This window comes from Aquarana catesbeiana, linkage group LG03 (genome assembly GCF_042186555.1).
Source record: "Aquarana catesbeiana isolate 2022-GZ linkage group LG03, ASM4218655v1, whole genome shotgun sequence".
In the NCBI taxonomy this organism is placed as follows: Eukaryota; Metazoa; Chordata; class Amphibia; order Anura; family Ranidae; genus Aquarana; species Aquarana catesbeiana.
This window is the reverse complement of record NC_133326.1, coordinates 473,104,276-473,131,730: the sequence shown is the minus strand read 5'-3', so window position 1 is coordinate 473,131,730 and position 27,455 is coordinate 473,104,276. Positions and strand designations below refer to the sequence as shown.

Here is a 27,455-nt window from a genome sequence, read left to right as displayed (position 1 = left end):
CCCATATAGCTGCAGTGGATCGTCCCCTATATTGCCTTGTATGCTGTGGGCTTGGAGAGCAAGGAGATCAAGCGTCCATTAAGGTCGGCTTCCGGTCACGCCAGTGTGCGCAATTTTAAAGCGTGACATGTTAGGTATCTATTTACTCGGCATAACATCATCTTATATAGTATACAAAAAAATCAGGCTAACTTTATTGTTTTTTTTTTGTTTTGTTTTTTATTCATGAAGCAGTTTCTTTCCAAAAAAATGCGTTTGAAAAATTGCTGCTCAAATACCGTGTGACATAAAAAGTTGCAACAACCACCATTTTATTCCCTAGGGTGTCTGCTAAAACAATTTATGCTTGGGGGTTCGGAGTAATTTTCTAGCAAAAAAAAATATGATTTTTACATGTAGGAGAGAAGTGTCAGAATTGGCCTGGGTGGCAAGGGGTTAATTACCATAAGTAAGTAATATACAAATAATTATTATATATTGTTTTTAGAGTAATTTACTATAGTATCAAAAACTTTACTCAAGCAGGTGGCTTAATAAACAAATTACTGAAGTTTGAAGTTATAACTTCAAACCAGTAATTTCTCAGTAAATAGATAAATAATAAATTATTATCTTATAACATATAGCATAATAAGATATGATTTAGCTTGTACCTTTTCAGCAGCAGCAGATTCTCATTGTACCACTTAACTGTGTGAGAAAAACATGAACACGTTTTTCCTTGTAGATAAAAGGGCTGGGCTGGAAGGGAGCGTTTGTCTTTTAGACACATTCTACCTTCTATGACACTGCAGTGAGAGGCGTGCCTCCACTGTAGCATTTTAATTGGACAGCTTGGGCTAATGGTACTTTACATTGAGCTCAGTACCTCTGACAAGAAGTGAGGAGAGGCACTGTGAGCTCATCCTCTCAGTCTGCTGCAAACAGAGTTTGCCAGCTTGTATTTAAACTGGAAACTCTGTATGTAGCTTCTGACAGGCTGCACAAGGAGCCTCATATCTCCAGAATGGTAGGTTGTAGGAGCCTCACATTTTGACCAGTGGTCGAGTAGGACTTCAGCTACATACCCCCCCCCAATTTGGGGTCTCTGTGATCCTCGCCCTTCGAAGTCGATCTTTTTTTTTTTATGTTCATGGCAGGTGCCTGCTTGTCTCCTTTCTCATGACCAACCCTGATTTACCCAGGGAAGACAAGTTATACCCCAAGTGGGGAGCAAGGTGTGGCCAGTGTTTAACCCCTTGCATTCTGCTACAGACCTCTCACTGCTACCCATTTACCTTATGAACCTCAAAATTCTATGGGGCAGATACACACCATTGACAACTGACAGGGGCTGTCTATCACAATAGCCTATGCAGTCAAGGGTCCGCGGTAGATATTACAAATCTGAGCAGCTTTGTAATATTTTCAATCATTTTGGCTTGTTACTTGGATGCAAAAACTGTTGGTTTTTACTCCTGTTATGCTGGGAGTGAGGTGTAATATCTTAGAAACATGACAGACAGTGGCCTACTGACAACTCTTGGGGCTCCCGGGGCAATAAGAGATCATGGGGCCCCCAGGTTTAAAGATGGCCGCCATGCAGCTGCCATCTTTATGATGCAACATTAATGCGGCAGGCCCACGCAGACAGGCAAATTCAGGAGGCACAACATGAGTTTTTTTCAAGTAAGTTTATATTGGATTGCCAAAAATAACTATTTTTATTGCTATTATGATGCTGATGTTATAGAATGAAAGAGCAAGCTGTGACCAGACATAGATCTCCTTTAAATTGTGCTGATAGCCCACACATAAGACAAGATAAGTTGATGCAAAAGATTAATACAACTCTATAAAGTGTACAAATCTTGGATTTTCATAATTCTACCATACAATCATAATTCCTCCTATGCCAAAAACAGCAAATTTCCAAAGCAATAGTCTTTACCTTAGGTACTATATGGTGCAGGCAAAAACTTGTCAATGAGTCAAGTCATTTGTCAATTAAAACTTCCAGTATCTACAGATGTGTGCAGGTTCTGTTCACCTGTGACCATGTGGAAAGTTTCTCTAACTGAATAATAGCATCGAGTTATGAATTATCCTCACTCTCTGCAGAGCACGCTCTCTTTCTCTGATTTATATTCTATGCACAGGTGAGGCGGATCACCATTTCAAACTTAAGGCTCATGCACACAGGGCTTAAAGCAGAGTTCCACTCGTTTTTTGGTTTATTAAAAGTCAGCAGCTACAAAAAGTGTAGCTGCTGACTTTTAATAAACAGACACTCGCCTGTCCCACGCTCCAGCAATGCGGGAGCCCAAAGCCTCGCTCCTCTCCCTCTCCTCTCTGCGGCACTGTCATTACAACTGTGGGCACCCAGCTGTGACAGCTTGCGGCTTCACAGTCGTGCTGCGCTCTGTTAGTGGCCAGGCAATCTTCTGGGACCTGTGACGTGTCCCAGAAGATTACAGAGAGGGAGGAGAGGAGGAGTCGCTTAGGCGGCCAGGCGGCTGAAACAGGAAGTGTGACAGGAAGTACCTGCCAAAAGTAAGTACCCACTCCCCCCCAAAAAAAAATTACATGCCCAAGTGCTTAAAGTGGAAGTTCCACTTTTGGGTGGAACTCCGCTTTAAAGTACACCACTTTTATAGGCATTTGGTGGGTTTTGTTTTTCTGGTTGTTAATGCAGCTCTATGTTAGCCTATGTGTCCATGCACACATAGGCATTTACAGATATATTAGAAGAGGAGTGTATACAAGCAGAAATAAAACCCATCACCAGTGAGTTCAGGAGAGGAGCGTTTGGCCAGATAAAAATGTGGAATACACATATATATGCATAACCGCTAGACACATTTAGGCATAATTGTGTGTTTGTATGTTAATGCTAATCTAATTGCCAGAATAAATGAATATTCTGGGCAATAAAATGCATTAATGTTCATAATTGCAAATTTGCATAAACACGTATAATACGTAGTTTTAACTGCATTTTTTAAGCAGCTTTTCGCCTGCCAGGAGAAAAGGCATTCAGAGGAGCTGTGCAAGTGCTAAGTGTGCATGAGGCCTTATACAAAACAGCCTTCTCGAGCCACAGCTGCATTAACTGTGACCCAGGGGCGGACTGACCATTCTGGCATTCGGGCACGGACCGAGGGCCCGCGGGGTCAGGGGGGCCCCATGAGAGGCTCAGTCTGCCCCTGGAGGTGCCCGCAGTTTATCAAGCAGATTGTATGATAACCCCCGCCCCCCCCAGGAGCAGTGAACGAAATCCTTGCTTGCCGAGTGAAAGAGCAATCACGGAGCCATCAGCGGCAGCCGGCAGGGGATTATTGCAAACTAAGACAGGCGCGCCTCCGGCCACCTCTCCCCCTGGGGAACTCAGCTGACGGGCGGAGCCATATCTCAATGCCGCGGGGGACTGTTGTGTCAGGAAGGGAGCTGGAGGCTGCAGTGCAGAGTGCACACAGATCGGACAGACAGCGGAGCGGAGTGTCATGTTCGCATTGGCCACCCACACTGACCTGCCTTGTGTGCAGCAGCAGGTCAGTGTTATAAAAACAGACAGCACAGCAGTTGTATGCATTGTTTTTCTAAGAACTTGCCCTGGCCCATGATACTCTCCTGGTCCCCCCACCCCCACAGTGTCCCCCTGTGTGTGCTGCCTCTCCAGTGTCCCCCTGTGTGTGTGTGTGCTCTCCCTCCAGTGTCCCCCTGTGTGTGTGTGCTCTCCCTCCAGTGTCCCCCTGTGTGTGTGTGTGCTCTCCAGTGTCCCCCTGTGTGTGTGTGTGCTCTCCAGTGTCCCCCTGTGTGTGTGCTCTCCAGTGTCCCCCTGTGTGTGTGCTCTCCAGTGTCCCCCTGTGTGTGTGTGCTCTCCCTCCAGTGTCCCCCTGTGTGTGTGTGTGCTCTCCAGTGTCCCCCTGTGTGTGTGCTCTCCCTCCAGTGTCCCCCTGTGTGTGTGTGTGCTCTCCAGTGTCCCCCTGTGTGTGTGCTCTCCAGTGTCCCCCTGTGTGTGTGTGTGCTCTCCCTCCAGTGTCCCCCTGTGTGTGTGTGTGCTCTCCAGTGTCCCCCTGTGTGTGTGTGTGCTCTCCAGTGTCCCCCTGTGTGTGTGCTCTCCAATGTCCCCCTGTGTGTGTGTGTGCTCTCCAATGTCCCCCTGTGTGTGTGTGTGCTCTCCAGTGTCCCCCTGTGTGTGTGCTCTCCAGTGTCCCCCTGTGTGTGTGTGTGCTCTCCCTCCAGTGTCCCCCTGTGTGTGTGCTCTCCCTCCAGTGTCCCCCTGTGTGTGCGCTCTCCCTCCAGTGTCCCCCTGTGTGCGCTCTCCCTCCAGTGTCCCCCTGTGTGTGTGTGTGTGCTCTCCCTCCAGTGTCCCCCTGTGTGTGTGTGCTCTCCAGTGTCCCCCTGTGTGTGTGTGTGTGTGCTCTCCAGTGTCCCCCTGTGTGTGCGCTCTCCCTCCAGTGTCCCCCTGTGTGTGCGCTCTCCCTCCAGTGTCCCCCTGTGTGTGTGTGTGCTCTCCCTCCAGTGTCCCCCTGTGTGTGCTCTCCAGTGTCCCCCTGTGTGTGTGTGTGTGCTCTCCCTCCAGTGTCCCCCTGTGTGTGCTCTCTCCCTCCAGTGTCCCCCTGTGTGTGTGTGCTCTCTCTGCAGTGTCCCCCTGTGTGTGCTCTCCCCCTCCAGTGTCCCCCTGTGTGTGTGTGCTCTCTCTGCAGTGTCCCCCTGTGTGTGCTCTCCCCCTCCAGTGTCCCCCTGTGTGCGCTCTCCCCCTCCAGTGTCCCCCTGCGTGCGCTCTCCCCCTCCAGTGTCCCCCTGTGTGTGTGTGCTCTCTCTGCAGTGTCCCCCTGTGTGTGCTCTCCCCCTCCAGTGTCCCCCTGTGTGTGTGTGCTCTCTTGCTCCCCCTCCAGTGTCCCCCTGTGTGTGTGTGCTCTCTCTGCAGTGTCCCCCTGTGTGTGCTCTCCCCCTCCAGTGTCCCCCTGTGTGTGTGTGTGCTCTCTTGCTCCCCCTCCAGTGTCCCCCTGTGTGTGCTCTCTTGCTCCCCCTCCAGTGTCCCCCTGTGTGTGCTCTCCCCCTCCAGTGTCCCCCTGTGTGTGCTCTCCCCCTCCAGTGTCCCCCTGTGTGTGCTCTCCCCCTGTGTGCGCTCTCCCCCTCCAGTGTCCCCCTGTGTGCGCTCTCTCTCTCCAGTGTCCCCCTGTGTGCGCTCTCTCTCTCCAGTGTCCCCCTGTGTGTGCGCTCTCTCTCTCCAGTGTCCCCCTGTGTGTGCGCTCTCTCTCTCCAGTGTCCCCCTCTGTGTGTGTGCTCTCCCTCCATTGTCCCCCTCTTTGTGTGTGCTCTCCCTCCAGTGTCCCCCTCTTTGTGTGTGCTCTCCCTCCAGTGTCCCCCTCTTTGTGTGTGCTCTCCCTCCAGTGTCCCCCTCTGTGTGTGTGCTCTCCCTCCAGTGTCCCCCTGTGTGTGCGCTCTCCCTCCAGTGTCCCCCTGTGTGTGTGTGCTCTCCCTCCAGTGTCCCCCTGTGTGTGCTCTCCAGTGTCCCCCTGTGTGTGTGTGCTCTCCCTCCAGTGTCCCCCTGTGTGTGCTCTCTCCCTCCAGTGTCCCCCTGTGTGTGTGTGCTCTCTCTGCAGTGTCCCCCTGTGTGTGCTCTCCCCCCAGTGTCCCCCTGTGTGCGTTCTCCCTCCAGTGTCCCCCTGTGTGCGTTCTCCCTCCAGTGTCCCCCTGTGTGCGCTCTCCCTCCAGTGTCCCCCTGTGTGCGCTCTCCCTCCAGTGTCCCCCTGTGTGCGCTCTCCCTCCAGTGTCCCCCTGTGTGCGCTCTCCCTCCAGTGTCCCCCTGTGTGCGCTCTCCCTCCAGTGTCCCCCTGTGTGCGCTCTCCCTCCAGTGTCCCCCTGTGTGCGCTCTCCCACCAGTGTCCCCCTGTGTGCGCTCTCCCCCCAGTGTCCCCCTGTGTGCCCTCTCCCTCCAGTGTCCCCCTGTGTGCCCTCTCCCTCCAGTGTCCCCCTGTGTGCCCTCTCCCTCCAGTGTCCCCCTGTGTGCCCTCTCCCTCCAGTGTCCCCCTGTGTGCCCTCTCCCTCCAGTGTCCCCCTGTGTGCCCTCTCCCTCCAGTGTCCCCCTGTGTGCCCTCTCCCTCCAGTGTCCCCCTGTGTGCCCTCTCCCTCCAGTGTCCCCCTGTGTGCCCTCTCCCTCCAGTGTCCCCCTGTGTGCCCTCTCCCTCCAGTGTCCCCCTGTGTGTGTGTGTGTGCTCTCCCCCCAGTGTCCCCCCGTGTGTGCTCTCCCCCCAGTGTCCCCCCGTGTGTGCTCTCCCTCCAGTGTCCCCCCGTGTGTGCTCTCCCTCCAGTGTCCCCCCGTGTGTGCTCTCCCTCCAGTGTCCCCCCGTGTGTGCTCTCCTTCCAGTGTCCCCCCGTGTGTGCTCTCCCTCCAGTGTCCCCCCGTGTGCGCGCTCTCCCTCCAGTGTCCCCCCGTGTGCGCTCTCTCCCTCCAGTGTCCCCCCGTGTGCGCTCTCTCCCTCCAGTGTCCCCCCGTGTGCGCTCTCTCCCTCCAGTGTCCCCCCGTGTGCGCTCTCTCCCTCCAGTGTCCCCCCGTGTGCGCTCTCCCCCTCCAGTGTCCCCCCGTGTGCGCTCTCCCCCTCCAGTGTCCCCCCGTGTGCGCTCTCCCCCTCCAGTGTCCCCCCGTGTGCGCTCTCCCCCTCCAGTGTCCCCCCGTGTGCGCTCTCCCCCTCCAGTGTCCCCCCGTGTGCGCTCTCCCCCTCCAGTGTCCCCCCGTGTGCGCTCTCCCCCTCCAGTGTCCCCCCGTGTGCGCTCTCCCCCTCCAGTGTCCCCCCGTGTGCGCTCTCCCCCTCCAGTGTCCCCCCGTGTGCGCTCTCCCCCTCCAGTGTCCCCCCGTGTGCGCTCTCCCCCTCCAGTGTCCCCCCGTGTGCGCTCTCCCCCTCCAGTGTCCCCCCGTGTGCGCTCTCCCCCTCCAGTGTCCCCCCGTGTGCGCTCTCCCCCTCCAGTGTCCCCCCGTGTGCGCTCTCCCCCTCCAGTGTCCCCCCGTGTGCGCTCTCCCCCTCCAGTGTCCCCCCGTGTGCGCTCTCCCCCTCCAGTGTCCCCCCGTGTGCGCTCTCCCCCTCCAGTGTCCCCCCGTGTGCGCTCTCCCCCTCCAGTGTCCCCCCGTGTGCGCTCTCCCCCTCCAGTGTCCCCCCGTGTGCGCTCTCCCCCTCCAGTGTCCCCCCGTGTGCGCTCTCCCCCTCCAGTGTCCCCCCGTGTGCGCTCTCCCCCTCCAGTGTCCCCCCGTGTGCGCTCTCCCCCTCCAGTGTCCCCCCGTGTGCGCTCTCCCCCTCCAGTGTCCCCCCGTGTGCGCTCTCCCCCTCCAGTGTCCCCCCGTGTGCGCTCTCCCCCTCCAGTGTCCCCCCGTGTGCGCTCTCCCCCTCCAGTGTCCCCCCGTGTGCGCTCTCCCCCTCCAGTGTCCCCCGTGTGCGCTCTCCCCCTCCAGTGTCCCCCCGTGTGCGCTCTCCCCCTCCAGTGTCCCCCCGTGTGCGCTCTCCCCCTCCAGTGTCCCCCCGTGTGCGCTCTCCCCCTCCAGTGTCCCCCCGTGTGCGCTCTCCCCCTCCAGTGTCCCCCCGTGTGCGCTCTCCCCCTCCAGTGTCCCCCCGTGTGCGCTCTCCCCCTCCAGTGTCCCCCCGTGTGCGCTCTCCCCCTCCAGTGTCCCCCCGTGTGCGCTCTCCCCCTCCAGTGTCCCCCCGTGTGCGCTCTCCCCCTCCAGTGTCCCCCCGTGTGCGCTCTCCCCCTCCAGTGTCCCCCCGTGTGCGCTCTCCCCCTCCAGTGTCCCCCCGTGTGCGCTCTCCCCCTCCAGTGTCCCCCCGTGTGCGCTCTCCCCCTCCAGTGTCCCCCCGTGTGCGCTCTCCCCCTCCAGTGTCTCCCTGTGTGCGTGCTCTCCCTCCAGTGTCTCCCTGTGTGCGTGCTCTCCCTCCAGTGTCCCCCTCTGTGTGTGTGCTCTCCCCCCAGTGTCCCCCTGTGTGTGTGTGTGTGCTCTCCCCCCAGTGTCCCCCCGTGTGCGCTCTCCCTGCAGTGTCCCCCCGTGTGCGCTCTCCCTGCAGTGTCCCCCCGTGTGCGCTCTCCCTGCAGTGTCCCCCCGTGTGCGCTCTCCCTGCAGTGTCCCCCCGTGTGCGCTCTCCCTGCAGTGTCCCCCCGTGTGCGCTCTCCCTGCAGTGTCCCCCCGTGTGCGCTCTCCCTGCAGTGTCCCCCCGTGTGCGCTCTCCCTGCAGTGTCCCCCCGTGTGCGCTCTCCCTGCAGTGTCCCCCCGTGTGCCCTCTCCCTGCAGTGTCCCCCCGTGTGCCCTCTCCCTGCAGTGTCCCCCGTGTGCCCTCTCCCTGCAGTGTCCCCCCGTGTGCCCTCTCCCTGCAGTGTCCCCCCGTGTGCGCTCTCCCTCCAGTGTCCCCCCGTGTGCGCTCTCCCTCCAGTGTCCCCCCGTGTGCGCTCTCCCTCCAGTGTCCCCCCGTGTGCGCTCTCCCTCCAGTGTCCCCCCGTGTGCGCTTTCCCTCCAGTGTCCCCCCGTGTGCTCTCCCCCCCCCCCCCGTGTCTCCCTGTGCAGGTGTGGCTTGAGTGTGGGGACACAGGGGGCCCCATGATCTTCTATTGCCCGGGGGCCCCATGAGTTGTCAGTCCGCCCCTGCTGTGACCCACAAACCTATCTGCCTGTCAGCTTGTTGCTGGAATTCTTTATGAAAAGTGTACAAAAATAAAAGAATTTGAGCAAAAAAATAAAATATTCTTAGGCAATAAATGCAACACATCAAGTACCTGTCAAAAGTAGTATCTGGCTATTCTTGTGATTTATTAAAAACAGTGAAAATTAGGCAAGAGTAAAGCTGTAGATTATAACAACCATACTTACGTCATTTAACGTCTATGAAAATTACACTTACTGCCAGATTGGTTGCTGTGACAACAGTACCACTTTTGTTTCATGTTTCTGCTTCATTTTTTTTATAATCCCAACCCTGTGTGTATATACATACATTTGTCAAGATGTATTTATGGAATCATGCATCTCCCAGATCATCCTTGTCTCCTTTCTGGTGCCATGAAAATAATGCTCCTTAGATAGTAATTATTAGTTAATCTAATCAAGCTTTCATTTTTTTTTTTTTTTTTTTTCCTTTTAGCAATCATTTCGAAACAGTCGCTTAACATACTTAATATGAAGAACTTATTGAAATTCATGTTGTCTAACAAGACCATGTTAAACTGACATGTGGAGGGTATTGTGTCCAATTCCATCTTTGTTTCCTTCCCCCTCTAGCAGTGAATGGCTGGTTCACTCCCCTCCTCTTCTTTTCTTGTCATTTACACTGCTAAAGAATTGCTACTCCAGGGGCGAGAAGCACAATTTCTGTTTGAGAAGACCAGTAACGGATTCCATCAGCTATCCACACAATCACAGGATTTTACTCCTCAACCTGCATGTGTTTGTTGCTTGCATTCTCTGGATTATTTGCGGATTATATTATAAGGATATGAACTAAAATGGCAAGTATGATTGTTTACTTAGGTACCAAGTAAATGACTGAAGCCTAAGAATTATTCTGCACATTTTTTTATTTTTTTTTTGTTGCTGTTTTGTGGAAATTTTAATCACTGCAAGCAACAAACACATCCATAACATTGTTACTGAACCTTACCTAGAAACTTTAGGTTCAACAACTATAACACATTTTTTTAAGGAAGCATGCATTAAACAGCTGCTAATAATGCTTAAATTATTCCAAATGAACAATATACTGTGCTATTACTGTTGTAATACGTTGTTTATGTCTTGTATATTCTTGGTGTCACACTCATGTATGTGAATGAGGAACTGATGTTTCAGGATTTAAAATAAAATCTGTTAGGCTGACACTTGCTAATTTATTACAATGGTATATTAATTAGCTCTCTATGCGAGAACGGCAGATTGTGTTGTGGGTGTAATGTTTTCTTCTGTTTCCAAAACACATTGTAAATGATGAAAACCCACATTCCATTTCAGATTCTCGACATTTGTCACTGTTTGGCTGAAGCTGCTGTTCCTTTGTCCATAGAATATAGTTATAGACTGTTTTATTGGAGGTGCTCTATTTGATATGGATCACAGATTGGCTTAGATCAATACTAGCTGTTCAATAAACTCCTAGGAATTCAGAGAAGTGTTGCATGTGTTGGCAAGTAAAGAGTTACAGAATGGAATATTCCAACATGAATGTTACATTTTTTAATTCTGTTTATTCAGTGACACAATGAGAACAGGTAGCGTTAAATTTGAATTTGCTCCTCTTAAATGTTGGTAACTTATTTTAATACAGGGAACATATTTTTCTGGCTGATGATTGGATACACTAAAACATAACGTGAGCCAATGCAGTGCTGCATACAATTCAATGGCTGCTATGTACTCGCTCCTCCTTCGTTTCCTTTCTGTTGCCAGCTAGATTTTACCGTAGTCTCTCTGCCTGATGGAAAAAGAAATGACAAAACAACGACGATTGCATCCTTCTTTTTTTCCTTAAGGATTAACCGCTCGGTGATCAAGATGTGCTGAAAGGGAAAAAGGGACATAACAGGCATTTTTTGCAATGATTCATCCAGCAGGTTACCGTGTTTTGCAAGTAGGAATACTGCATCTCTTTCCTTTGTGGCTGCTTGTAAACCTTACATATGCACAGTTCCGGTACTCTATCCCTGAGGAGCTGAACAGGGGAGAAATTGTTGGGAATATCGCTAAGGATCTTGGAACAGATGTGGCCAAACTAGTAGCTGCTAATCTCCAGGTACTTTCCGATTCTGATTCCCAATATTTCTCTGTAAATGTAAACAATGGAGCCATATTGGTGAATGACAGAATAGATAGAGAGCTGCTTTGTGGACAGAGTGTTTCATGTATATTAAATTTGAAATTTGCTATAGAGAATCCAGTAGAAGTATACAGGATTGAGGTGGAAATATTAGACATTAATGATAATTCCCCTCGATTCCAGAGTGAAGAGCTGACTTTAAAAATAAATGAGTTGGCATCCACTGGTGCTAGGTTTCTTATTCCAAATGCACAAGACCCAGATATAGGCTCTAATGCTTTGCAGGAATATCATCTCAGCCCCAGTGAAAATTTTGCTCTGATTGTGAAAAAGCGTGCTGATGGTAGTAAATTTCCAGAGTTAGTTCTAGAAAAGGCTCTAGATAGAGAACAGACAGCTGTCCACCACCTAGTACTGAAAGCAGAAGATGGTGGGGTTCCATGTAGGTCAAGCACCATGCAGATCACAATCATAGTCCTGGATGCCAATGATAATCACCCAGCATTCGATCAGCCTTCTTATAATGTCCAATTGAAAGAAAATGCCCCCAAAAACTCTTTAGTCATTAAACTTAATGCAACAGACCTAGATGAAGGGCCTAATGGAGAGATTGAGTACTTTTTTAGCAGTCACAATTCTGATGCCTTAAGCAATATTTTTCAGCTGAATTCAGAAATAGGTGAAATTCGGGTACTTGGGAATTTGGATTTTGAAGAGATTTCAGTTTATGAGATTGACATTGAAGCTAGAGATAAGGGAAGTCCTATCATGGAAGAACATTGCAGTGTAATTGTCCATATTATTGATGTAAATGATAATACTCCTGAGATGACTATAAGTGCATTTTCTAGCTCAGTACCAGAAGACTCACCACCTGGGACAGTAGTTGCTGTTATAACTATAAAAGACAAAGATCATGGTGATAATGGAAGGGTACAATGCCAAGTAGACAAAAACCTTCCATTCACCGTAAGGGAAGATTTTGAGCACCAGTTTTCATTAATAACAAGTGATAATTTGGACCGTGAAAGTGTTTCTGAATACCATATAACAATAACTGCAAAAGATATGGGTAATCCCCCGCTTTCCACAGTAAAAGTTATATCAGTTGTAGTTTCTGATGTGAATGACAACACTCCCCGGTTTGTTGAGCCAGTTTATGAGGTCTTCGTGGAGGAGAATAATAAAGCTGGTGAGTTACTTTGTACTGTTTCAGCTACGGACCCAGATTTGGATCAAAATTCACGGCTTTCTTATTCCATCTTACAAAATCCTAAAGATGATTATGGTAGCACATCTCATATATACATCAACTCCGAAAATGGACAGGTCTACCTAAAATTTCCTCTGGATTATGAAAGGATTAACTACTTCCAATTCCAAATAGAAGTTTCTGATGCTGGCTCCCCACCTCTTAAAAATAAGACTGTTGTGCATGTTTTTGTTCTTGATCAAAATGATAATTCTCCAGTGGTTGTCTTTCCTGTAGTTGGAGCTAATTCAGTTGCCCAGTGTAAGATCCCACGTTCCACTGGACCAAATGTTATGGTAAGCAAAATATCTGCCGTAGACCATGACTCAGGTCGAAATGCTTGGCTTTCCTATAACTTACTTGAAGCAACGGATCCTACTCTCTTCAGTATTGTAATGAGAACTGGTGAAATAAAGACTAAACGTGCTATTCAAGATGTTGATCCAACTCTACATGAGCTGCTTTTGTTGGTAAAAGATTCTGGAGAACCCTGTTTATCCACTTCAGTTACAGTAATGATGACCCTAGAAGACAAAGACCTAGAGGTGTCACAGGGTGTAAAGGACCATTCTAAAAAAAGGAATATATCTAGTCTTACTCTGTACTTGATTGTGTGTTTAATTGTCATTTCTGTCATCTCATTAATTGGTTTGGCAGCCCTTGGAATTAAAATTCACAAGTGCGAAAACAAGAATTTCCCTCTTTGTTGCCGACAAAGTCAAAAGAAAGCAGTGGTGGCAGGATCTAAGCTACATGGAACGTTTCAGCTTCACCCAAGCCTTTGTAACACTATAATAGGTGTCCGAGTGGATTGTGCTGGAAATATCCCATCTAACCGAAGGGTCAGAACATGTTTCTCCCCAGTCTCAGATATTAGTGAGTTTATGTTTATGAGGCCACCTCATGTCACAGCTAGCTCCTCTTCCCCGGGGATACTGGTTCCAGATCCTAACTTCTCCATTGCTTCCAATGAGGTGAGCTCCCAGAATTTGCCATTACTTGAAACCAAAGTCAAACAAGATGAATGTCATTAAATTTTCAATTTCATCTTTCATGGCATCTGTGAGCAGTGTGGTGAGCATATTTACAGCACATTTCTTTCATCACGGGTCATTACGCCATACTGTCCACTTTATTAAAAAAAACATTTTTACATTTACTTTCATAGGGGAGGTAAATCCTTTAGAGTAGAAGAAGGTGGTCTTGACAGCAATACACTACAAAAGTACATCTAAAACTAATATGCTTAACTATTTACTAAAGGACAGGATAAGTAGAATATGTCCAACCTAAGCAGCAACAAGACCTAAGAATGTCATTATTGAACTATTTCTTTCTGCAGTTAGGACCGCTCCTCATAACAAATTTGGTTAGAGGTCAAGGAAATCAAAAATTGTCTGAATTTACTCCTCAGGCTTTATCAAGTTCAGCTTGTCATGGCAAGGATGCCAGTACCACTGCTACTGAGGTACAAATCATGTTCAGTTTTTTTCCTTACTTTCCAACCAATATTGCTTGATGGAGATTATCTTTAGGTATTCTACTATAGCAGATTGTTTGAGTATTTCATAGTAGATGATATAGAACTATTATAATGAAGCTGCAGACATCCCAATAATAATAAAGTAGTTATTGATATCAGAAAGGATATTCAACAGTTTACATATTTTTGTGGTTATACATCAGATGATATTCCAACCATGTTTAAGCCAAATTTTTTGAATAATCACTTAAGTGTAAAAGTGCCTCGATCAGTGCTGATATTACTCTAATAGGTCTAAAGATTTAAAACATACATAACATTTTTTCCTTTTACATTATATTCCTAAATTAAGTAATCGTTATACTTTGTAATCCTGCACACCATGCTCCCAGATATTTAGTACTAGGCAAGTACCGTAATTAATAAACAATATAGATACCTATGGTAGATACCCCTACTATAGGTTTATGACTATTCAGCCCAAGGAAGTCCCCATGTGGTAAATTTCAGCTGCCCTTAGGGATATATTTATATGAGTCCAACTGCAAAAACTGATTCTTATGGACAATAATACTTGCCAAGATGTGATCTAGACCTAGCCTTTTCACATTGGAATATCTGGAATATATTACTTGAGAAATCCTTTGCTTCTAAGACGGATGAAGGTCCATCAAACATTGTCAGGTTTTTGGATCCTGACTAATCAACTGACTGATGTATCATCTTTTAATAAACTTGCCGCACTTTCATAAATTGCCTTAAAGTTGGTACTGTATTGGACAAAACAGAGACTTTTGGGGAGTACACACCAGCAAAAAAAAAAAAAAAACGTCATAATTACAGTGTAATCAAGGAGACGCTCTGAAATACACTGACATAAGATTTAGTCTGCTTTTGCAGACACGTTTATATCCATTTATTTCGATGGAGACTTGTTTGTAAAGTTTTTAGTGAGTCCTGACTAACATGCAAGAATCTTTTGAAGACCATACGATGGGGTAAGAACTGTCATGACTCATAAAATTCTTATTTTGACATTTTTTGGTCATGCAAAAATACATTTCATTTCTTACAAACATATTACATTCATAATAAAGCATTTTTCATATTTTATTTGTGTCAATGAGTGTGTGAAACATTTTTTTCTCATCTTGTTTTACGCCTTTCAAAAAAACATACTTTTATATTTCATATTGATGATTTAAAAACAGGTCATAAACAAACAAAAGCAGTGTACTATCTTGGTCAGGGCAGCCACTTTGTGGTCTGTTGTAAAGCAAGGTTTTGTTAAAATTATCTCACTAGAAACCAGTATTTAGGTAAAGATGTTTCTAGAAGATGAAAGTTTAATGTTTCAGTGACGTGACAAGTTGCTTCCAGTAAATTGTTAAGCTACATTCTCACTGATATTTTGCTCACAAAATGGCTGCCCTACTCTATATTTATCACAAATGTGTTGTATAATTTAAGTGTGTGTTTACATTTTAAAGCAGTTATGGGCCTTGGGAGAAATGATTGAAAAATTACTGTCTACCTAAAGACATTTTATACACAGTAGCATGAAGAACATGAGAGATGGTTTTAAAAACTGTCAATTGCTTTACCCTACACATACACACAATATTTTAGCAATGAGTAGTTCGTGTGGTCAGAGCCTTTTCTTATAGTTAATTATTTAATAGTACTGCAACAAGTGCAGTAGCAACAAGATTCAGAATTCTGAAATTATGTTCTTCATATTAAAATAGCTGGTTGCAAGATGAAGTAAAGGTTAACCTCGCTTTTCTCCTGCAGTATTCGTAGAAAAACGAAAACATTTCCAACATGATAAGTAGGCAATGACTGGAATGTGTAAAGGACAATGATTGTGCAAGTTGTAATGCAAGTGTCAGTTTGAGAAAGAATGTCTTTATTTATTTTTCTTATAAGAGCACCATTAACCACTTGGCCTCCGAAAGATTTACCCCCCTTCATGACCAGGCCATTTTTTGCGACACAGAACTGCGTTACTTTAACTGACAATTGCGTGGTCATGCAATGCTGTACACAAATATCATTTGTAATTTTTTTTCCCCACAAGTACAGCTTTCTTTTGGTGGTATTTGATCACCACTGTGTTTTTTATTTTTTGTGCTATAAACAAAAATACACTGCCCATTTTGAAAAGAAAAAAAATGTACTTTCTGTCATAAAACATATCCAAAAAAAAAAAATTAAAAATCAAATTCCTTCATAAATGTAGGCCGATATGTATTTTGCTACATGTTTTTGGTAAAAAAAATCCCAATAAGCGTATATTGATTGGTTTACATGAATGTTATAGCATCCACAAAGTATGGTATATATACTGGTAATGGCAACGATCAGCGTCTTATAGCAGGACTGCGATATTGCAGCAGACAATCAGACACCAACTGACACTTTTGACTTTTTGTGTGAATTTCCGTTCTGTGTGTTTTACTGATGATCGCTGGGTGCCGGCGGAGATCCAGTGCTTGGCACCCACAGATCGGCTTCTGCTGTCATGAATCGGCCCTCCCTGACCACTGCAGCTGTGGGAACTGTAGAGCAATTCATCCTTAAAATCCACAGTGTAAGTACTTCTCTCAGTAGCTTCGTTCCCACTCCCAGCACATAGTTGCCAACATTGCAAAAAAAATATGTGGGACACTTTTTTGGCTGTAGGCGGAGCCGTACAATAATTAGGGGGTGGGGCATTAGTTTGTAGGGGTGGCTTAGCAAAAACCTACAAGTGCGGCGCACTAAGCGCGCCGCCGCGAAAAATGGCCGTGACTTACGTGGAAAAGTGGGCGTGGCTTAAATGGGCGTGGCTCAGGAGGGTGTGGTTAGAGTCTGAGATGAATGAGGGATGGAGAGGGAAAGGGGGAGAGGGAAAGAGGGAGAAGGAAAGGGGGAGAGGGGAATGATGGGACAGCAGCCCCAGATCCTACACAATAGAAATATGTGTATTCTAGAAAGTTTAACAATCAGCAGATAAAGATACTCCAAACACCTGGTGTTAACGCTTCAATCATCCCGGCACCATGGTTGTTATGGTGTCAGGATGATTGAAGAGCATTCTTTCTATTATTACATTGTAATATAAAATTAAATCATTCAACTCACCATAATGCTGAATCAGTGGGATCCCTGAGCGTGTCACCTGCTACGTCGCCTGCCACCAGCAGAGTCTGTCCTTGCATCAGGTGCCCCCGGCAGAGTCCGTCCTTGCATCAGGTGCCCCCGGCAGAGTCTGTCCTTGCATCAGGTGCCCCCGGCAGAGTCCGTCCTTGCATCAGGTGCCCCTGGCAAAGTCCATCCTTGCATCAGGTGCCCCCGGCAGAGTCCGTCCTTGCATCAGGTTCCCCGGCAGAGTCTGTCCTTGCACCAGGTGCCCCCGGCAGAGTCTGTCCTTGCATCAGGTGCCCCCGGCAGAGTCTGTATAGACCCCCTCAGTGCAGACGCCCTCCATCAGTGCAGATCCCCTCCATCAGTGCAGACCCCCTCCATCAGTGCAGACCCCCTCCATCAGTGCAGACCCCCCTCTATTAGTGCAGACCCCCCTCAGTGCAGCCCCCCTCTATTAGTGCAGACCCCCCTCAGTTCAGCCACCCCCTGTATTAGTGCAGACCCCCCCTCAGTGCAACCCCCTCCTCTATTAGTGCAGACCCCCCTCAATTAGTGCACCCCCCTCAATTAGTGCAGCCCCCCTCTATTAGTGCAGACCCCCCTCAGTGAAGCCCCCCTCTATTAGTGCAGACCCCCTCAATTAGTGCAGCCCCCCTCTATTAGTGCAGACCCCCCTCAGTGCAGCCCCCCCCTCTATTAGTGCAGACCCCCCTCAATTAGTGCAGCCACCCCCCCTCAGTGCAGCCCCCCTCTATTAGTGCAGCCCCCCCCCTCAGTGCAGCCCCCCCTCTATTAGTGCAGCCCCCCCTCAGTGCAGCCCCCCCCTCTATTAGTGCAGACCCCCCTCTATTAGTGCAGGCACCCCTCAATTATTGCAGCCACCCCCCTCAGTGCAGGCCCCCTCTATTAGTGCAGCACCCCCCTCAGTGCAGACCCCCCTCAGTGCAGCCCCCCTCTATTAGTGCAGCCAACCCCCCTCAGTGCTGCCCCGCTCTATTAGTGCAGACCCCCCTCAGTGCAGCCCCCCCTCTATTAGTGCAGCCCCCCTCAATTAGTGCAGACCCCCCCTCAATGCAGGCCCCCCCACTCAGTGCAGGAGCGGCCGGTGTGTTCTGCCGATAAAGTTCCCCTCGGCATATAAGGACCCCCTGTACTGCGCAGGCGCAGCGCTTGCGCAGTACGGGGCTGGGGAACTTTTCGGCAAGACACGGCGCCGTGTCTTCAGCTTCAGTGGAGAGGGGAGGGGCCGTGCAGCTAGCCCATTGGCTGCACGGATCGAGCCCCCTTCCTCTCTCCACTTACTCAACACTAGGGGGAAGATCGAGCGGCAGCGCCGACAACATTTTGCTGGAGCCAGCTGCTCCAAAAGAAAAAAAACAACATTCCTGATTTTCCTTATGGAAAATCCCGATTCGGGACAGCCTCCAATCGGGACGAGGGTACTAAAAACGGGATTTTCCCGGGAAAATCGGGACTGATGGCAACTATGCCAGCAGTGAGTTGGCAGCTCTCCAGCCTTCTAATATCTAATGTAAACACAGAGCAAGTGCTCTGATAAGGGGCGGGGTGACCTGAGTTGCTGAGACAATGACTTGTATAACTTCAGTGCTTCTGCTATAAATTCTAAAGAATTGCACCACGAAGTATGCAGCTATAAAGATCAATGAGGTTTTGTTGATAAGACAGTGTAAACAGTTTAACTTGCAGTGCCCAGCTACAGATTCACTGTTAGCTGGAAATAATGTTAGTGCCTATTCCTGAGGAGAGAAGAGCATTTGTAAGTATTTAAAGCGGGGTTCCACTCAAATTTTTAACTTAATCTTACCCCCTTCAGTTAATTGCATAGATGTTCAAATGCCACCCAAAATTTTTTTTTATCGCTGTAATTACCTTTATATTGTACTTTATTGTGGCACTTCCTGTCTCTCCTCCCATGGGAGTAGGCGTGTTTATTGCCTTTCCCCGGCGCCGCACTGTCTCCTGGGAGCTTAGTATCAGGCTTCCCAAGATTCAGTGCAGAAACAATGATCATGCGTGTGAACAATCTGTGAATGAACAGCATTCACTGCATCCAGGAAATAAATGCTTGTGACAATAAATATATAAACAAAAAGTGTAGCGCTATAATGTGTCAGTCGGCAACACTAGAATGTGTTGAATAACAAACAGTGTATATCAAAAGTTAGGTCATAATAGACCTCATATGGAGGACAATGAACCAATGGAAAATCCACTATTCAAAGAAAACCACTATTATCACGTCCTCTGTGGTAAAACAATGTGAATTAAATGTGCATCACACAGCTTAAGCCCAAACCCTCAGAACAAAACACCAGCATGTAGGGGTAAGGGTAAGTGATGAGTCTCTGAGGTGAGGACAGTTCATTTAATCAGACAGAGACATCTTGGAGTATAGACATATAGCTCATAATATCATCTATTCTTATTATTGATGGACTCCTCCAATGATCAGCCAGGTATGAGAATAACGTAAAATGCCCTTACCGGACGCGGTGGACTCACAGGCCGTTCAGCGGTGAGTCATACGAGCTTGAACTGTGAAGCACGGTAGGGTTATAGCTGTTCCTGGTCCGCAATCGAAGGATCCTAAGAAGAACTCCAGTCACGAACAGTCTCCCAATTCGTCCTCCAGCACTCACTTGGGTCGCAGGCAGTTTGAGACATGAGGAATAGGAGAAAGAAGGCTCCACATAGTGTAAATTCCAATTTATCAGGGGATTTATTGTATAAAAAATTCCAACGAAAATTTCCAGATAAAAACAAAATTCATAAAAACATAGAAAGTTGTGTTTAGCGCAGTAGATAGATGATTTGAGGTAGCATCCTACACCCGACGCGTTTCGTCTAAAAAGACATCAACTGGGGTACTAATAAATGCTTGTGGGCTTCACATGCCCACAAGCAAGATGGAAACAGCCAGCATCACATTTTTTAAGTTATTCTTCTGTACTAAAACAGACAGAGGTGGAAATATTACACCCAAACTGTGAGTATTATTTTGGGATTAGCAAAGTATCTCAATGACCTAAAAAAAAAAAAAAAGATTAGTCGCCGGACTCCCGCTTTAAGCTGGGAGTAAAGGTTTGGCTATGGCTATGGACTTTCAAGTGTAACTGAAATGGCAGTGGTAGAGTTGACAACAGAAGCATCTAGCTAATGGAATGCAGCCTCCCCCCTTCAGATCGACTCTTCCTGTAATCCTATTATACAATGGGGAAAATAATTATTTTTGATCCCTTGCAGGTTTTGTAAGTTTGCCCATTTACAAAAAAATGAAGGGTCTATAATTTTTATCATAGGTGTATTTTAAATGATAGAGACAGAATATCAACCAAAAATCCAGAAAAAAAACACGATACAAATGTTATAAATTTGAAGTTGCAGTTCAGTGATTCCCAAGCAAAACATTACTTAGTACTGGGTGGAGAAACCCTTGTTGGCAAGCACAGAGGTATGATGTTTCACATTGTGGGCGCTGCAGGATTTCAATCTATAGGGGCATTTTGTGTTACCAATGGTTTGTTTGGTGACTGCGGTTCCAACTGCCCTCCCGTGTTGTTCTGGGTTAATCCCCCACTTTTCTCATGATCATCCTTTATCTTATGAGTCAAAATCTTGTATGGAGCTCCAGACCAAGGGTGGTTGATGGTTATTTTGTATTTCTTCCATTTGCGAATAATCACTCCAACAGTTATCTCCTTCTTACCAAGCTTCTTGCTGATGTTCTTGTAGCCAATTCCAGCCTTGTGCAGGTCTACAATTTTGTTCCTGACGTTCTTTGACAGCTCTTTGGTCTTTCCCATGATGGTGAGGTTTGAATGGAAGAAAGAGATTCCGTGGACAGGTGACTTTTATACATATAACGAGTTGTCGTTAGGAGCACCTTCTTAAATTGACAGGAATAATCTGTGTACCACATGAGCACATACTGTAGCCAGTCTGTGGGAGCCAGAATTATTCTTGGTTGGTAGAGGCTCAAATACTTATTTTACTCACTGAACTGCAACACAATTTATAGCATTTGTATCGTGTTTTTTCTGGATTTTTGGTTGATATTCTGTCTCTATTATTTAAAGTACATCTATGATAAAAATGATAGCCCCTTCATTTCTTTGTAAGAGGGCAAATTTACAAAATCTTCAGGGGATCAAATAATTATTTTCCCTGCTGTAACTTGACTGATTGCAGATTTTAGGGAAAGACAGTTTCATAGTGTTGGCTGTATAAAATTATAGGAAAAAAAAAATTTGCAAATTGCTGCTTCTTTGGTAAATTCCAGATTCAATGAGACCTGTGTGTTTATTAGTGTAATTAAACCTCCAAAGCATATAATTGTTTACATTTTTACAGCAATTAAGAAAAAATACCTTTAACCCTAGTTCAGTTTAACCCTTGTATTGAGACAGATGCACATCCTTTAGGAGGGTGACAATCACTGCTCTGTCTGCAATGCAGAGGTGGCATTGTCACTCATATCTCTGCACTCCTGCAGCAGTATTACAGGCTGATGTGGCAACACACAGCCTTCCCATTTCCTGTAATCCTGCCCACGAGTGCATGCTTTCTGTTTGAGTGACCGGCAGCACTGCAAAGGAGCAGTGCTTCCAGTCTCGGGACCTAGTGACAAACAAGTGCAACCATACTCCACTCCAGCCCTTGGCAGCATTGATGAAGAAATGACGATAGTGGTAACATGACCGCTAAAAGTATGAACATTTTCTTTTTTTTGTCTTTTACTTGCTACATACTGTATATAGTTACCCAAATAGTACGGCTGAAAAAAAAGTCAAAGGCCAATCCAGTTCAACGTGTGTGTGTATGTGTGTGTGTGTGTGCGCGCCGCTACAAATTCCATACCCTAATATAAAGTGTTCAAAAGGAAAGACATCAAGACAAGTTTTTTGAAGTTATCTATATTCTCTCTAAATCCCATTAACTGTGGAAGGGAGTTCCACATCTTTACCACACTAACAGCAAGAGCTCCTTACACAGTTTAAGATTAATCCACTTTTGGTCTAGTTTCATTGTGTGGCTCCATGACTTCCTAGACTGAATAGTTTCTTCCCAATACTACAGTAATCATCAAATGATTTCTGTATTGTGATCATATCACCTCTTAAATGCTTCTACTCCAGAGGAAAGAAGTTTAATTTTCAAAGTCATTCCTCATAACTGAGATCCTCCAGCCCCCCTTATTAATTCTCCACATCTGCAATTCTAATTTCCACATCTGCAATCAGCTCTATGTTGTTTGAAATTAACAAATCCAACAGAGCATGCTAAAGAAGTGCAGAGCCCTAGTTGAGCATGCAGATAAATATCAATCAATATTAGGATAGCTGAAGTTCCCCATAATAATACCATTGCCCTGCTTCCCTGCTTTTTGTAACTGTAAAAGGAGGTGTACCTCCTCTTCACCTTTGAGATTAGGGGGTCTTTAACATTCACCCACAAATAATTTACTGTTTGTTTTGGTCTTTTTTTTAATTAAGGCATCAACCATAAAGACTCCATACCACCACAAGTCTTGTTGGTGATGTTTTTACACTCACCTTGAGATCATTCTTAAAATACATGCATACCTCTTCTTTCTCTTCTACCTACAATGTCCTTCCAAAACAGAGTGTACCCTTGGATATTTACAACCCAGTCATGTAAGCGGTCTAACCAGGTTTCCAATTAGTCCACAAAGTCAGACTCTCTCTCAAGTAGTAGAGGTTCTAGCTCTTCCATTTTGTTAGCAAGACTTCTATCATTTGTGTACATACCTTTTCATTTTGTACTACCATTTAGTGTTTTATCCTTTCTTGCTCTTGAATTACAGTTACAATTGGCAAGCCTACCAGCATTGGACTTGGTAACTGTAATGTCCTTGCTATCTGATTTGACCCCCTCCCCCGTTTTACCCACCTCTTCATTCAGTGCCCACTTTGACCCATGTTCACTGCATGGTATACCCTTCAGTGATCCCTTTTCCAAGATCCTAGTTTCAAAGTTCCTCTAAGCCTCTCCATTTAGGTCCAGTTCTTCCCAACTGTAGAGCTAGTAGCCGCCCAAAAAGTTAGCTCAGTTCTCAATTAACCAAAACTCTCCTTTTTACACCATTTTCTCAGCCACCTGTTAGCTCTCAAAGTTCCCCCTGCCTATCTGATGTAGTTCGTGGCACAAATTACCACCCTGGAGGTCCTTTTCTTTAACCCCTTGGTGCCGAAGATATACAAATATATGGCCCCACTGCACTGGACTTTTTGTCGTGGGGCCATATATTTGGGTATCTCCCTCTGTACTGGGAGAGTGCCACACAGTGCACTCCCAGCACAGTGACTGGAGTCTCACCGAGAGCCCCAGGACCTGGAACATCTAATTCTGGGTCAACTGATCGATGTGATAGCCTCTGATTGACTATTACAGTAATCAGTCATTGTGAAGCCCACCCCATGTTTTCTGTCTCTGTGAATGGATGAGAAAGATACATTGTATCTTTCTCTGTCCTTGCAGAGATAAAAAAAAAGTGTGTGTAGAAAAAAATAATAATAATATAAAAAGAAAAAAAAAAACCTAGATCAAGGTTTATTCTTGGTCAATGCCAGGATTAGTGTTTGGGTCAATGTCAGGGCCAAAGGTCAGGGTGAGTATTTTTTTTGCCAGGATTTTTTTTTTAATTAGTATGAGTGTCAGTGTGTTTTAGGTAGAAAAAAAAGGCATAATGCGCACTATTGTTTCTGGATTGTACTACAGGTACATACATCAACTAACATACGCATATGTGGTATCGTTGCAATCGTCAGGAGCTAGAGAATTAGTTTTGTGTTGTTCTTTGGTGGTGGGTTATGATTGTAGCAAGAAATATACAGTTAAATAAAAAGAAAATGATTTTTTATTTTACTATTTTGGGCCAGTTTTTCTTTGATAATTAAAAAAAATCAGGAGATATGCATTACCGTTTACCACCAAATGAAAGCTCAATTTGTCCTGAAAAGAAAAAGTATAATCCACCCGGATGCACAAATTAGTTGTGATGATATGTACAGTTTTAATAACACATGTCACAGTTGAAAAATTGGGCTTAGGCATTAAGATTTGTTTTACTTAGCACCGAAATCCCTGAAATCATTTTTAAGGATGCTTCATCTTCCTCAAAATTTGTCATTGGTACCAATGTGTACTATGACAGCTTGGAACCTTCCCAGACCCACCCAACAATCTGTCAATACAACCCACAATGTGTCAAACTTGTGTCCCATAAACAACATACTGTTCAGTGTTCAGTATTTGTGACAGATTACCCTATCTGCCCTTTTAAATAGGGAGTCCCCCAGTACCAGTATCTTTGTTTCCTTGCTGTACACCTGTCCCCATCCTTACTGGAGCAGTTATTCTCCTGGCAGCTAGGAGAGGTATTCTGCTCCAGCAATGCCACTCTTGAGCTGATATCCCCGACATAATGCAACCATGAATATTTACTCACTGCTGGCCTTTTTTCCTCTACCCCATCTTCAAACTGTAACTCAGGTACCCATCTCTAGTGCCTGCACCTTCATATCACCACCCTCCTCTATGCTGGCCCCAGCCAGCATCTAATGGGTAAGGTTCAGACGTAAAAACCTCAGACACTAGACCAGTCTTCTCACAACACTCACACACAGTTCTTACAGCACCCATCAGTGCCCACAGATCCCCTCAGTCTTTGCCGTCCCCCTTGGCTCTCAGAGTCCCTCTCGGCTCTCACAGTGCCCTTTAGTTTTCACAGTGCCCCTCAGTTCTCACAGTGCCTCTTACTCCTCATAGCCCCCCTCAGTTCTCACAGTGCCCCTTTGTTCTCTCAGTGCCTCTTACTCCTCATAGCCCCCCTCAGATCTCACAGTGCCCCTCAGGTTTCACAGAACCCCTTGGCTTTCTCAGTACCCCTCAGATCCCACAATATTTCTCAGTCCTCACAGTGACGCTTAGTCCTTACAGTTCCCCTCAGATCTCACAGTGCCCCCCCAGATCTCATAGTGTCCCTCAGATCTCAAAGTGCCCCTTGGTTCTTACAGATGCCCCTTAGTTTTTAAAAATGCTCTTCTGTCCTCACTATAACCCTCTGATCCCCCAGTGTCCCTCAAAATCACCCACACTGCCCACACTTAGCTTACATACAGCACACACAGCTCACACTCGCAGACAGCACACACCTAGCTCACATACAGCACACACAGCTCACATTCGCAGACAGCACACACCTACCTAACATACAGCCAGGACTTTTTTTCAGCGGGAACACGGGGGAATGCAGTTCCGGCACCTCCTGGACTGACTGTATGTAATGGCAAGGGGTGCTGGGGTATGCTGCAGGGTATTGATGCTCACAGCTGGGGGATCTATTCTAGCTGGAGGGGATCTATTTTTGCAGGGGGGTCTATTGTTGCTGAGGAGGTCTATTGTTGCTATGGGTGGGTCTTATGTTGCTGGGGGGTCAGTTGTTGCTGAAGGAGATCTACTGTTGGGTGAGGGGTCTATTGTTGATGGCTGCCAGAGAGTCTAATAATGCTGGCTGTGCGGTGATCTGTTGATACTGCTGGGAGTCCATTGTTGCTGGGGGGAGGGAATTTTGTTGTGGGTGGTACATTGTTGTTAGGGGGATCTATTGTTGCTGGCTGAAGGGGATCTATTTTACTGCTTTTCTTGATATCATTAACAAATTCCATACAAATTACTTAGCACCACAAAATTATACTTGGTTTGTATTGTCTAAAAGGGGTGGTACTGGGAGGTGGGTAGGTGATGGAACCAAGGGACGGTGCTCGGAGGTGGGTAGGGGCGGGGAAAAGGGGTGAATTGAAAAAGGGGAGTTCCTGCACCTATTGTCTGAGAAAAAAAGCCCTGCATACAGCACACACAGCTCACACTCGCAGACAGCACACACCTACCCCACATAAAGCACACACAGCTCACACTCGCAGACAGCACACACCTAGCTCACACACAGCATATAGCAGTCCACCACACAATTGCTATCACCACATCTTCCGCTGATCCTGCCTTGCATCCACTGCCAAGTGTCCGCCTACATTCACATTGGGCTATTTTGACATGCGATTTGCCAGCAACGGCACCGTACAAATTCCCAAATGTAGTTCCTGCACTACTTTTGGTGACTTCGGGGCGATTTGAATAGACATCTGTGCATGAACCCAGACACATGTCTGTCAAATTGCCCCCAAAGTCAGACTCAAATGCCGGTTTGAATTGTGCGAGTTCAGCTGAACTCGCACGATTTCAAACCGGCTCTCAGTGTGAACGCGTGCTTAAGTGCAGATTCCACACTTCATCACCTTCTCCTATCTTTTTTTGTTAACCCGAACCACAAGCTTAGTCTCACAATCTCCCTAGTTGCAGTCACCTGTATTCACCAATGGCAAGCTCACATCACTCCAACAATCCCACTTGTCCTATCCTAACTTGGCCAAATTGCATAAAGTGTTAGGAAGGCAAGGGGGTAAGTGATTTAGGTGCCCTGAATTAAAATTTATGATCCATTTTAAACATGTTTGCTTTGGCCTTTTTAAATTATGTCCTATTAAAGAAGTGTAGTTACCATCCCCAATAAAGGCAAAGTGATGCTGTCTTTGCATTTGTCAAATGGTAAGAGGGCAGTGGCGTTACTTCTTCCATTATGTGACAGAGCTGAGGCCTAAAAATTGGCTGTTAGACCTGAGAACTGGTCACCCCTCGGGGGGGGGGGGGGGACAGAGGTAGCTGAGCTGCTGGTTATTATCACCTGATGTAATGGAGTTAGAAGTGGCAGGGAAATAGGTTGGCCTAGAATTCCCCCTGAATAGGCAAAAAGACCTCTACATTTAAGCCTTGCAGGTGGGTTAAATGTGTCAAGACAGGAGCAGCTTCTGGCATTAGATATGACGTAAGGATGAGCTCCGGCGTGTTCACACACCCCATGTGCAGAGCCCACCAGGAAGTCGGCGCTGCAGCATGATAAGGCACAGCCCCATGTTGCAAGGATCTGTACACAATTCCTGGAAGCTGAAAACATCCCAGTTCTTGCATTGCCAGCATACTCCCTGGACATGTCACCCATTGAGCATGTTTGGGATGCTCTCGATCGGCGTATATGACAGCGTGTGCCAGTTCCTGCCAATATCCAGCAACTTCGCACAGCCATTGAAGAGGAATGGACCAACATTTCACAGGCCACAATCAACAACCTGATCAACGCACAAATGGGAGACTAACAGTGCAGAATATTAATTGCAACCCAGTTCTTGCATGGCCAGCATACTCACCGGACATGTCACCCATTAAGCATGTTTGGGGTGTTCTGGATTGGCGTATACAACAGCGTGTTCCAGTTCCTGCCAATATCCAGCAACTTCGCACAGCCATTGAAGATGAATGGACCAACATTCCACAGGCCACCATCAACAACCTGATCAACTATATGCGAAGGAGTTGTGCTGCACTGCGTGAGGCAAATGGTGGTCACACCAGATACTGACTGGTTTTCGGACCCGACCCCCCAATACAGTAAGACTGCACATTTTAGAGTTGCCTTTTATTCAGTGTTAATTTTAGTCTTAGGACTAAAATGGCATTTTAGTTTTAGTCCCATTTTAGTTTTCTGCAATTGTTTTAGTTTTAGTCGTATTTAGTCGACTAAACCTCCAGTACATTTTAGTTGACTAAAATGTCCTATGCTTTAGTCGACTAAAATCTCCAGTACATTTCAGTAATTGCAATTTAGTTTTAGTCATAATCTTTTGACTAAAATGGCATTTTAGTTTTAGTCTCATTTTAGTCTTTTGAC

The 27,455-nt window shown here is 46.6% G+C and overlaps 1 protein-coding gene across 2 annotated transcripts in view; it reads left to right on the top strand.

Annotated features, from left to right (window-relative positions):
* The first annotated feature begins 10,148 nt into the window (after positions 1–10,148).
* LOC141132493 (protocadherin gamma-C5-like) overlaps positions 10,149–27,455 on the top strand; it is a 177,206-nt gene continuing 159,899 nt past the window's right edge. Inside the window, exon 1 of one of the 2 annotated variants that reach the window (XM_073620962.1) lies at positions 10,149–10,745. In XM_073620962.1, coding sequence (XP_073477063.1) covers positions 10,551–10,745 — 195 coding nt within the window. In that variant the 5' untranslated portion in view covers positions 10,149–10,550. Of the gene's footprint in view, positions 12,996–27,455 lie in introns of both variants that reach the window. The other variant, XM_073620961.1, reaches the window with a different exon arrangement.